We start from the raw sequence: 14050 nt of genomic DNA, 5'->3' as shown, positions 1-14050 counted from the left end.
TAACTTGTGGTAAATTAGGAAAATTTGATACAATGTTGTATCTCTGTATAAATCACTTTATCAAAACCATAGCTACGATATTTTCCAGCGAAATATACTTTGAAATATACTTTTTCTGCAGTTTATAACGTAAAATAAAATTTGCAATCTTGAGATTGCATAGCTTTGAAGAATAATGCATTTGACTATCTAGCATTATAGAAATTCCTGTTTTTGAAATATGCAGAAAATTCCCGTACAAAAAATGTCATAAACTGTATCGTTCATATAAATGTATACAAAAAATTTGAGTTTATACATTATTTTGAGAAATAACAATGTAGATAACCACTTAATATGTATAGTGTACATGTTATGATTTTTTATTTATCCTTTTTCTCACAACTACATTTCGCCGACGGCAGCTAAAAAATACTTTCACACTAGTGTTTAGCGGGCAGTCTTGAAATTAGAACCAAATTTTATCATTATTATGTTACAACAGTTGAGTTACAATAATTAAAAAATCAAAAGTTGAATGATTGGATTCTGCACTAAAAATTGCACAGAAAAGTATTTTACAAAAATCTTCACAAAAAAGAAGATTGCGGAAACAACATAAAAAATGCCATGTAACGCGGTTTTAGTGGTTTTAGTAGTTAATTTTTCCGAATCAACTAGAGAAATATTGTAGATATCATTTTAAGATAACAACTTAATGTTGAATATATTGAAAATGGACATCTAAACTTTAGGTATTTTTTTCCTACGGACCTGGATTAGACGAAGTATTGAAAATCTTTTAGGATAGGACCTGAGCGCATGACCTTCAGTTCAATTTCGTCAATGCTATTTACTTATCTCCAATTCTATTTTTCTTTAATTTGCAGTTTACATTATTTTCATTAGATACCAACACTTTTGGAGGTAGTTTAATAATTTATTATTTGGAAAACGCGAACCTTAATATTATTGATCCCATATTTACCTTTAAGCTTATAAATAGTGTCCTAAATTCGATTTTACTTAAGGATAGTATACAGGGTGAGTCAAAATTCACTCCCCAGCGGCCGGATATATATTCTAAAATAAAAAATAAAACAAAAATGTAGAATACTAAAATCTCCGAGCCGTTTTCGGAAAATTTTGTAAAGAAAAATTCAAATTTATAATTTTTTTGTTTAATATTAACACCATTAAAATCCACTATTTAAATCCATACAAACTAAGAAATAGCAAGAACGAAGATCCTTCTGGCTTTGGCTAACCTTCAAAACAATTACCATTTTCGTTAATACACTTCTGCAATCTGTGGTAGAAACTCCTGGCAACGGAACAGAAATTAGCTTAATTTATTTCCGCTACTGCTACATGAATCCTGCCTACAAGCACAGTAAAATAAACCTTTTCTTTTATGTATCCCCATAACCAAAAGTCTATCGGAATCAAGTCAGGAGACTGAGGTGGCCATGGTGTTGGTCCACCCCGTCCAATTCATTTATTAGGTTCAAAATATGTCGTACTTGTAATGTGGCATGTGCGGGCGCACCTTCATGCTGAAACCACATAGTTGCACGTTGTTGTAGAGGAATATCTTCTATCAAACCTGGCAAAATGTTCTCGCAAAAATTACTATAATTTTCACCATTCAGTATTCTTGGCAAAAAATATGGACCTATGATCCTTTTCCCGTAAATAACTATCCAAACATTTACAGACCAATGTCTTTTCTGAGTCCGTTGACGTTTTTCATGAGAATTCTCATAATGCCAATAATGAAGGTTGTGGTCATTGAAAACTACTTGTTTTTGTCCAGCCAACTTGATTAGTCTGTCGAAATTTGCGCATTTATTGAACTAAAATTAATAATTTATTTGAAAACGGCTCCGCTTTCGAGATTTTAGTATTCTACATTTTTGTTTTATTTTTTATTTTAGAATATATATCCGGCCGCTGGGGAGTGAATTTTGACTCACCCTGTATATAAAAAAAATATTCGAGAATAACTTTAGCTAAAAGCCAAAGTGTTCGTACTTGGCAAAATTCACGGTTTACTACAAATCCCTCTTTTCAGAAGAGGACCTCATGCATCACTCTATGGGCCAAAATACAATTTTTGGATGTTCCACAGCTGGTCACAGCGGCATTAACCAATTAGGGGGAGTTTACGTCAACGGCCGGCCGTTACCGGACTCGACCCGCCAAAAAATCGTAGAACTGGCTCATTCCGGAGCGCGACCCTGCGACATATCCAGGATCCTCCAGGTGTCCAACGGCTGCGTGTCCAAGATCCTGGGGAGGTAATAGTTCGATACGACCCTATTCTTTATGTTTGGCTGATTAAAGTTGTGATTGCAGGTACTACGAGACGGGCTCCATCAAGCCGAGAGCCATCGGCGGTTCCAAACCCAGGGTGGCCACTGCGCCAGTGGTCAACAAGATCGCGGAATTCAAGAGGGAATGCCCGTCTATCTTTGCTTGGGAGATCAGGGACCGGTTGCTGTCCGAAGGTGTCTGCAATAACGACAACATTCCAAGCGTGAGTACGATATTTCTAACTTTCAAACTAATTTTTGTTTGGTATTGTTATAGCTATGATCGTGACGTAAATACTAGGGTTCAGTATATACAGGGTGTTTTAGAAAAAAAGTTCATACAACAGTCACAAATTTCTAAGGCAGTTCAAAAATGCTTTTAAAAGTTGAGGAGAATTAAAATCTTAATATTTATTGAAATCAGTTCAATTATTTAGATCTGGTACACGTTATAGGATGCGGGAAACTATAAAAATTATCATCAAACATCTCATTGCCTACCCCTTTGCCTTTCAAAACATTTTGTCCGCTTATGAACCTTATCAGTGAAAGTCAATTTACTATTTTTATTTTTTGATCTATATTGGCTCAGGAAGTGTAACAAAAAAACGTTATTACAGTTTGTTGACGTTTTGTCGCTTCTATTACATCTTCAGGACTCTGCGTCTTGTGTGTTTTATATATAAAAAATTGTAATTATGTATAGGAACATTTAGATGTAAACTTAGGAATATTAGTCATTTATATTATAGACTAAATGAATTAGACTTATAGATTTTTTCTATTTTAGTCTTTTCTATTTTAAAGACAAATATTCTAACTTGGAATACTTCATCTTTAAAATAGAAAAAAAGAAAAGAGAAATGATTCGCCTATTTTAAAATAAGGATGATCAGTATTTTCAATTTTATATATAATATGTTTTTTCTTGATCTAATCCAGTTCAAAAAAGAAAAAATAAGTGGTCACCAACCAAATCTTAAAAATCAATTTAAAAAAAATGAAAGCTAAAATGACTGCATATTTCAGAAACAAAAGCTTTAGTAATTATGTTTGTATGAACCTTTTTGTTTTTTAAGATCAATGGAGTGCTAAAAAATGTATTTTTGCTGCACGAGTTCATTTAGGTGCAAAAACTGAGATAGTAAAACACAGTATTTTCTTACTATTTTCAAATCTGCACAATTAATTCATGTGTTAAAAGAAAAAAAAATATAATTACTAAAACATTTGTTTCTAGGTATACAGTCAATTAGGTAGTACCTATCTTAAACTTCTTACAGTAAATTGAATTCCCTCTTTTTTTTCTTGAAATATAGTAGCTTAGAAGAAATTGACAATTAGACATTTTTTGTATAAAATTAACAGATCATTCAGAAAATGTAGCCATTTTTCTTAAAAGATCTATAGGCGAGGAAATCATTTTCAAAAAAGAGAAGGTAACATGCCTCTTCGTACATCACTGATAAATTAAACATTTCAAGATTTTTACTAATTTCCGTGCGCTTATAACTTGTACCAAATTTGAATCAGAAATTATGATTCAAATTATGTGTTAATGAAGAACCGTTTCAAAAGTAAAACTTTTATAATATCTCTGTAACTTTTAAACGACACATCTTTTGGACTAAAGTAAGCTGCTTTAAATTCAACCCTTTATATCTGTGGTCGTTGTATGATCACTGTTTTCTGAGGGAGCCATACATTTATAGATTATATTTCAAAATTTTCTAATTATTGTGACACGTTATTTACCTTGGGTCATTTGCGTTGAGTGGCAGGTAAATGTTGAATACAAATTAAAATAATTCCATAATATTTCATAGATTTGCACAGCCCAGGTTAAAGAACAATTTTTATATAAACAATTGCTGCTGAAGAGAGGTTAAAATAAAATATGACTGTCAACATACTTACTACAACGTAGAAATATTTAATCGAGCTTCAAAAGAGCTAAGAGACATTTATCGTTCAAAACAAAAATTGAATTTGAAGTGATAAATAAATATTTATTTTCAATAGCGTGCTATTATGAAGAAAATGGAAAATGAAAAAAGCATATCCTCTACGCCACTGTTTTCAGTAGTCATTTAATTTTTTCACGTTGGATGCCATTTTGATTTGATTGAAGATATTAAGATACCTACCTTTTTTTAAAAAGTTTAACAATTAAAATTCGGGATACTCTGTATTTTTATATAGGTCGACGTGAATTAAATATTTACGACTATTACTTCAAAAAACTGTTCTTTAGAAATTAAACATGAGGTTGTCTGTTGTGTCCAATCATTTTTTTTTCACTAATTCAAACAATTTCAAAAAATTTCTTTTTAATTTTATCGAATCAGACTTCGATACCAGAATTATAGGCATGCAAATGATAACTGACCCTACAGACAAGATTCCTCAGTACTGCTATTGCAAGTAACAACTACTCTATTGTCTATCGGCTAGGTATATGCCCCAACATTGAGTTGGCAACATTTGAAGCAATACACTTTTTCCAACAAACAACCCAGTCGCCAAAGCAGTTTCTAAACGCATATCCCACTATGGACAATTATCGCTTTGGGTGCATTGTCGTGCAGCAAAATCCAAGATTAGTCCTTCCATACACTAAAACCACTGTATATTTTCCATTGCGTCGCAAGCAATATTCGTAAGAACTAAGACGAAAAATCCTAGTCAAATTAGTCACTGTTTTCATATAATTGAAATGTAATCTTGACAATTCCCAAATCTGGATATCTCGCAAATTTGAATACTGGTTAATACCAGTACCTCGATACAAAAATATGCCAAAAAATCGATATTTCAACGCTCAGAAAATATAAACAACAGTTAGTACGGAGACGCAATCAAAACAACTGTCAAATTTTTAATCTGAGTGTCAGTTCTGCTTTGTTTTAAATGCGCTAATCAAACTACAGTCTAAAATTAATACCCAACAAACGCCCTCCATTTTCTTTCACTCTAATACACATAAAATATTGGAACGGTTGTCTGTGATAGATTGAGACTATGAAGACATTTATACCATCTCTTTTTAGCGCGTTTAATAATGAATTCACGCCCGCAACGACTGTCTTTGATATTAGGACACACTCGTGACGTAATGGCAATCTTAAAACGGTTCTAGTGTAAATCTGGTCTTTTGCGGCGGATACTCCCAGACAATATTCTTTGTTGACTGTTTCTCCATCCGGAAGGAATTCTGTGTGGACAACGCCACGATAGTCAAACAAAACAGTCAACATGACTTTGATATTTGATCGACTTTGACGTGTTTTTTTTTTGGTTTTGGCTCATTAGAAAAAGCCATTCCTGTTGGCTCGTTTGTATGTTAAACTTGTAAACCTATTTCTCATCACCCATTATAATGCGATGTGATGATCTGTTTGAAGAAAATTGAGTTCATTTGGAACCAGCCACGCTGCGACGTGTTTCATACTCAGAACATCAACTAAAATGGTGCGAATTGATTCGTGAGTTATGTTTAGTTCATATGCTAGCTCTCTCAAACCATAATGACGGTTTTCAAGCACCATTTCCTTCACTTTATCGATGCTCTTTTCAGTTGAAGACGTTGAAGGACGACCAAAACATGGCAAATCATCAACCACCTCTTGACTATGTTTGAATGGTTTGTACCATTCGTATGGTTGAGTTTCCGATAAAACTGAATTACCGTACATCTTTCCCAACATTTTCAACGATTCAGCACAAGAAATTCCGTTGGTAGCACAAAATTTAAGGCAAAGTCTTTGTTCAATAACATTATCCATAGTAAAAACCGCGGAACACATTAATTAGACTAACAAAATTAACAGCTGTAAACAAAGTACTTCACAGATCGCGCCCAAACTACGCGTCAGAGTACGGTACTACCAACTTTCCACCAAAAAAGAAATTTAAATCTACTTTACGCAAAATGACAAACTCCGCCTACTTTTTTGACAGTGTATATAACTAAATGCTAGATTGACTGTGGGTTATATCAGGAATATCCAGTAATCAAATAAATAATTATCCAAAAACATTGAAATTGTTAAATAATGCAGTAATTCAAAAAAGTATTTTGTATTTTTGACGAATTCGTAGATTTCTGGTATCCAGGAACATTGTTTGACTTCATTTGACAAGATTAAGAGCATTTTTACAATTCGTTTCAATTAATAACTTTAACATAGAGTAAAAAATACAAGACCTTATAACAATGTACGTTTTTCTGAAACATGTACTAACAAAGTTATTACGAATTTAATCTTCTTTTAATTAGCTAAACCATACATATATTAAATCAATTTAAATAAATTAGGGACTGATATTAACGAGATAATTAATATTTTAAATCCATTAAAGGAATATGGCCGTCTGTGCTGCGTATTTAGCCGTAAATTCCTTAGCGGCAGTTATCCGGGAGAAATTAAAAGCAATATTACATTAGGAGGCACGAGTGTTCCATAATTTCAGAGCGCTTGCGTAAAATTCTCATCGATACAAACTGCGATACGCATTGCGTGAACGTGAAGTAAACGAGAGGGCCAGCCGGACTTTCTGTCAGCGCCTTTTATGGATTAAAAAGAGGGATGCGCTGGCCGCACACCGAAGATAAAATAGAAAATGGCGGAGTTCCGGTTCGCCATTGGGCAGATGGGCTCATTTGTTTTTATGATAATAGAGGCGGGATGCTCTATTTATAACCAGGTGCTTTTGAAATCACCGTTGGGGTGTGCGCCAAGGAGACGCTCTGCTGGCTCACCGCGCTCGGCGTGGGATATTTTACTGGACGAGGAATTAATGTATGCTAATGGCGTTTTTCGAAGCTAATTAATTCATAACCCCTACGAGTCGGCCACTGGGCTTCTTTCTTGGTAAATTGTTGCCGATTTTCAACCGTTTGGGTGGAAATTCATACTGTGGCACCAATAAATCATATATTTATTGAACCAATAAAAAATACGGCTCGGACCGACATAAATTTTGCGTTTCTGACTAAGGAAGGCTGTGCGAAATTATATTATATAATATTATACCTATTCTTATTTGTCTGGATTATGTTCTATGAATACGTTATAGTTGCCTTAAAAGCGAAAAATTAAACGAAGAAGAAGTTACAGAAATCAAAATCGCTCGAAATGCTTTAATCAGTTACGCTTATGGAGCGTTTCTCTTGCCTTGTCCAGTGAGTATTTGTAGCCCGGAGCTATCTCAGATGCAAACTTATTGGTGTCGATCTGTACTTTCGTGGTGGAACTGTGTATACAAACAGAAAACGGAGGAAAGTCTACCGAATTTCAGGTGTTTATTATTGCATCCCAGTACATTCACACAAATCTACAGTACTTACCTAATTGGTCAACTCTTTTATTGAAAAATATAAACAGCCTCAGGTGTGAAGGGTTAATTTTACAAATTTACCTATTTATTGAAAACTTTAAATTTATTCCCAGTGGTCCTAGAATGAAATTACAACGATTTTTAGATTAAAACTGTTTAAACAATTAAAATCACTGTAGGTAATTGGACATTTTTAGACTATACTTGCTGTACTGTAATGGCTCGAGCTGAACATGTTTCTGAAATATTGACACTGCGCAAAATCCAGTTACGTGCTTAAATTTTTTATAACTTTAATAGTTCCCGAGCTACAAATCAGTTATAGTTATTTAAACGCTATCTGTTGGTTATGGCTTGATTAAAAAGAGGCTTATTCTACACTTTCCAAAAATATATACTGTGTCTGGAAACGAGTGAGCCATATTACAAAGGTGGTCTTCCTTGGGATAAAATAAATCGATATAAATCAAATTACCTTAGTACGTATAATTGTGCTTCAGTAAAAAACTTTCCATGAGAGAGATTTTAGGATAACGATATATGAATGAGTATTTTCTGTCTAAAGATGTCACTAAGGACACCTTAAATAGTATTTTCTTTTTTACGATACGTATATTTTATTTATTTTAGAAAAGATATACTTCTTGCATATCACCAAAACGCAAATGGCTTTCAATTTTTTTCAGTCGTCAGTTATTGACAGTTGCTTGAGGGGATTCTAATCTAATCAAGCTTGAGTTTTTTTTTTAAATAATGCAACTGAATTAAATAATACCCAGACGAGACAAACTTACCTATATACGAAACCCAACGCCTTCTGAGATACATCCCTGTGAGTTTTATAGCAACTACATTCCAATTTTATAATAGTTGGTCGTATTCGTAAAAAATATTTCATTTAACAGAAGAGTGAAATTTAATTATTGTATTAGAACACTGCCAACTACTCGGCTGTTATCAAAATTCCTAACAGCAATAAAAATATGTCAAGAAACAAAATAATGTTACTGAAATATATTTTTAATGCACTTAGGCATTTTAGGTAAAAAATTCCCTCATATTCATATTCGGCTACCCTAGAAACTTCCTTATATCAATTCATAAAAATATCTTCATATTTTATATATAATTCATAAAAAAAGGCAATGCAGTAGGTATATTCAAACTTGAAATAAATCAAATAAGTTGAAGGCCGATAACTTTTTAAGGAAGCACAGTTGAACTAAGGCAACTTGATCTAGATCGATTTATTTTCATTTAAGGAAACTACCCTATAGATTGTCATATGTACCTACTCAGAAATCCATTTGCGCCACCGAATATATGAATTTGTTTTTCCTGCACCAATAGTACCAGATTTTAATTAGTTATGGCCAATTTAGTCTTTTTTTATTTAGAAAAGAAAACCGCTATATTTAACTTTTTCTTGCCTGAAATGAACCAAGGCACGTGACGCTAAAGTTATGACATAGACTTAAAAAACATCAAATTCTCAATTTAAACATATGCGGATATCTGTACCTACTACTGACTTACCACATTGATATAATGGAATTTTTTCTTGAATCTCTAACTCGTCAATTAACAGTTGATGTATGTAATGTGATAATGATGTTAGGCATCGAATAGCAGTGACAATTAAGAGTATTAAGACGTAGTACACTTTGTGCGTTATATCTCACCTACCCTCAAAATCTAGTGTGACATCGAAAATGAGATGCACTGCCTGTAGGCAAGATATCAATGTACCTACTGTGCACGTATCCTCGTTTTATGTTTTTTAATTAAACACCCTATATATTATTCACTTTTTCAAATCCATATACCTACTTTTACGATTCCGATGACATAGATACATAATGTAGGTATCCCAGAAATAAATGCGAAAATGGTAATCATACATTTACAGTTAACTAATGAAAAGCAACAGTTTTTGTCTAACCAATTTTTTAAAAAATCTTTTAGTTTTAAGGAAAAATAATATTTTACAAAATGGCGCGGCACACTGTGCCACCAATTTTTATGTAATTTGGTCGAATTCACTTATTGTTAGTCGGCCCAGTCTAAATTGGACACAAATGTCGATAATACATGGTTGGATTAAAAAAAAATTAAATCTGAAAATCTTTACACCGTTCTAAAGGAGGCGCTTTTTCCACTTCTTTAATAAAATCTATTACCAAAAGCATCATAATACAAATGAGAGTATCAGTAAAGTATCTAGCTGTTCTTTACAATTATTTAATTATTTGATATTGTCCGCAAAGAAGGCTGAACAAATGTTCATATTGTAAAAATTTTCTCTAGGTCTAACAGTTCCAGCCAATTTTTTTTTTAAATCTAATAATGCAAACAGGACCAAATTAATACAAATCTAGTGCACATTTACTTTAGCAGCAGTGTATAAATATTTTGATACATACATCCACAAAAACAGTTTGTACATTTTTAGATTGATAGATATACTGGATGGAAACAAGGTTAATGGGATTGGTGTTAGCAAATTGATTAATTAATACCAGTTGAACTTATAGCGTTCGAAAACTGTAGAGCATACCTTTTTATATGCTGAAATTGTTTTCAAAAGAACGGCTCAAATAGAAATTTTAAGTTGAAAATAATTAGCCAGATCCATCAAACCAAAAGAAACTAAAATCGTAACAGTACGTCAAAAATCCTTTGTGTGCTTCCGTGTGATGTTTTGTATGAAAATATTTATGGAAAATACAATCGGGGAAACAACGAACGGGAAAATTAGTGTGTAGACATTTTAGGGCCGTCGTTACCAAGGTAACGGGTAAAGCGTGAGGGAGCGTCCGGAGAATTGTGAGGATTACAAAAATGGGTACAGATTAGAGAAAATGGTGGATCTTTACGTGGAAAGTGCTAAAATGCCGCAGAGTTTTATTCAGCATTCATGCATATTTCAAAGGATGTTTGGAATAGCTCGTACGCACGTAGGCATTTCTAACTTAATTTTGTATTTAATGAATTAAAAGCGGTCTTTTAATGGTTACTACGATAGTGATCAAGAGAACTGGAGGAGAACGGAAGCCTGTTACTCATTGTTAAGCAATTACGTATTACGTATGTAAGGGATGTCAAAAATATTGCTAACCAGATTCTTTACTTGATTTATTTGTAGAGAATGACATAGATTTCAAATTTGGGGATGGAAAACTTATTAGGTAATGCAAAATAAATGCGCAATGTGAAAAATCGGTGTGAGTGAAAGCAATAAAGGTACGGAGTGAAATTACTAAGTACATTTTCACTCAACATTGAACATTTGGATAATTTTACTCAATTGTGATAATATTTAAACTAAAACTGAGTATTTTTACTCAAATATAGGTACTCCTTAAATAAATTCTTCAAGAAAACGCGTATTTGGTGCACTTATATCTAAATCAGAGTAAATGTCCTCATTAGGTACTGAGTCAGTTTAAATGTATATTAATTTCGAGTTATTTGAATGGCACCGTGAAGATGGCACCACTTACATATTGCTTCTGTAATCTCGACCACAGTCGATAGGGCCCCGTTAGATGCTCCAGAAAAGCGTGATCGCCAGGAGAACACAGCACTCTTAGCTGGCGGGTCTCAGCCAGTAGCTACAGGCTTAAACATTGGGTGATTTATTTTTGCACTCAATATTTAGTTACTTAAAAAGTAAGTCTGAGAAAAAATGACTCAATAATATTTAAATCATATTAGAGAAAAAGTCAACCTAAATTGGTTTTATATACTCAGAATAGTCGCTCGATTGAGTAACTCGAATTTGAGTAAAACTCACTCATTTCTGATGCAATAGTTTCACTCAGTTGTATAGAGCGAAAATTTTACTATATCGGGTGTGGACAAAAATGTATGCATTATGAGTAAAATTGAGAGAACTTTTTTACAGTGTATTTGGTTAAATAAAAGGATAGTTATATTGTTACTTATACCTACTTAATTATAAACGATATATAAACGAAGTCTGAGTAAAACATTACTCAGTAATAGTTCAGTTTAGAGAAAAAGTCAACTCTTAATTGGTTTTACATACTCAGAATATAGTCAAAAGTCACTCACTTGATAGTTAGCAGAAACTCGGATTTGAGTAAAATTCACTCACTTCTGTTGCTTCACTCATAACATTTTAGTTGTACTCATACTAATAGAGTAAATACTTCACTTAATTGGGTGTGGACAAAAATTGATACATTATTGAGTAAAATTGAGTGAAATTGAGTGAATTTTTCTGACTGAAATTAATGAATTCTCCATTATTTACGATTACTTCCCAATGATCTGGTTGTTTTTCTACTCTACCCCTGAAAATACCTGGTGGTTTGGAGGCGAAGAATTTAGTCAGTGAGTAGATTGCTCGAAACCTATTCGATAGATAGGAAAAAATGGAAATTATTTGGAGCAAGAAAATGAGAATGCGGCGGAATTGATATAATTTCCTAATAGAGCTCCTGAATAGAGGTTATTGTGATAACAGTCTAAAGGCCGGCCCTTACCAGGTCCTTTTTGTTGAACTGCAGCCTCAATACACCGAGTTCGCAATAAACTTCGGAAGCAATTCCTAGTCGACGATTCCATTTCTGTAATACCAGATGTAATACCACATCATCAGATTGCATGGATTGGCACCAACTTTGGCTATGAAAGTTTCCTTTTTGTCAGGGTCAAGTCATACTTCTTTGTTCTTGGCGTCGATGCAAAGGTACCAAAGGTCAATGTAGTTGAGCAGTTAAACCACGACGAACTAGCAAAGAGGCACAAAATGGTGACACTTCAATTTTTGTCGTTTTCACTCAAAGCATGAGACACTCATGCGTTCAATGTTTTAACTTTACCCATGTAATGCAAATGTTGTGCTATGGTCGACTGGTCATAGTCCATCTGCTGGCCAATCCCCGTGTTGATTGACGTGGATCATCAGGGATTAAAGCTTTCAAACGATCTTCATCAAAGTCAAATGCTTCTCTTGAACGTGCAGAATAATTCACGTTAAAATTTCCCTCTTGGATATAAGAAAACATATTTCGTGCTCTAGTTTCTCCAATGATATGCAAATTATATATGATATCCAAATTGCCTAATGTCCGTTTTTTTTTTCAACTCGACCCATCTTCTTTTGCAAATAATATCTACACAAATTCGATGACTATTTAGTTGAACAATAGTATGACATTAAAACAACTTTAACATATTAACAATTGATTTCTAAGGCAATCTTGCAAAGTAAACGAAAAACGTCGACTTACTGATTATCCCAATATTTGAATTTTTCCATTGTTATTAATTATGTCTTTAATTATATTGAATTAAATATAAAGTGGCCCAACTGTAGATAAGTTAAACAAATATCCGTTGCAATAATTAATTTACTTTGGCAAATATATCTGCCTTCAATTCCCGCCCTTAATCATTTCTCTGGGTAAAGAAAAAAGGAGACAATTTATTATGCCCGTAATCACAATGAGTTGCTCCTCTATCTGGCTTAGCGGAAAACAAAATAAAGTTAGTTTTTGTCGTTTCATCGCGATCGCGTCTGAGCGGTTCGATAGCGAATGGCTGGTGATTTCGGCAGCGTTGAAACAGCCCCATTTACAGGCATTTTCCTCCTTACATTGGCATTTCCTGTTCACATTCGATTGCACACGAATTGTTTGACCTATCATTCCGCTACTCTCTACGGTTTCTGCTGTCTCACCCCTCCGGACTGTTTATTTCAATGATGTAGCTGCCCTTCGGTTCCGAGAGTCTTCCTCACGCACTGAAAACCCTCAAGTACCCCCGAACAGAAGCTATTATAGATTTTGTTACTGAAAACTATTTGATACAAAACAGCTACTGAGCCGGTGGGTGTGTGTGTGGGTAAATGTGTAATGCTTCTACGGGCGAGGATTAGATATTTAGAGCACGTTAAGGGGGAAATTCGATACCGCCCATATTAGGGTAATGGAATCATAGAATTAATTATCAATATTGATTCTGAAAGAATATTGTATGGAATATGATGATATCTAAAGTGATTGAATTCAACTTGGACATGAACTTTAGAGAAACGTTTGCTTTGACTAATTAGATAATACACAGTACTCACAAAATTAATTAGTTAAATAATAAATACATATATAAAAAATAATAACAAAAGTTGGACCTCAAAGAAGCAAAATATTAATGCCATCTATAACATCTCAAGGAAGATATGATCTCGTCTTTCCCAGGACGAGGTGCAGGAACTCCAAGACCTCTGTATGCAGTGCATCCCGAATGTAATGCGTAATAATAACGGAGATAAATCAGCGGTTTCAAAGCATAAAATTGACACACAATAGCAAGCAAGCGATAGAAATTCAAAAGGATTGAAAATAATTTAAATCAAGACACATAGCATGTAAAAATCCAAGATCATA

At 33.6% G+C, this 14050-nt stretch overlaps 1 protein-coding gene across 1 annotated transcript in view; it reads left to right on the top strand.

Moving 5' to 3' along the window:
* The first annotated feature begins 2058 nt into the window (after positions 1-2058).
* The window catches only part of LOC108904543 (paired box protein Pax-6), a 110862-nt gene continuing 98870 nt past the window's right edge, over positions 2059-14050 (top strand). Inside the window, exons 1-2 of the mRNA XM_018707141.1 lie at positions 2059-2279; positions 2338-2518. Coding sequence (XP_018562657.1) covers positions 2065-2279; positions 2338-2518 — 396 coding nt within the window. The 5' untranslated portion in view covers positions 2059-2064. The remainder of the gene's footprint in view (positions 2280-2337; positions 2519-14050) is intronic.

Source organism: Anoplophora glabripennis, unplaced genomic scaffold, assembly GCF_000390285.2.
Source record: "Anoplophora glabripennis isolate ALB-LARVAE unplaced genomic scaffold, Agla_2.0 scaffold23, whole genome shotgun sequence".
Lineage (NCBI taxonomy): Eukaryota > Metazoa > Arthropoda > Insecta > Coleoptera > Cerambycidae > Anoplophora > Anoplophora glabripennis.
Note: the sequence above shows the minus strand (reverse complement) of the source record. Positions and strands in the feature narration are given on the sequence as shown.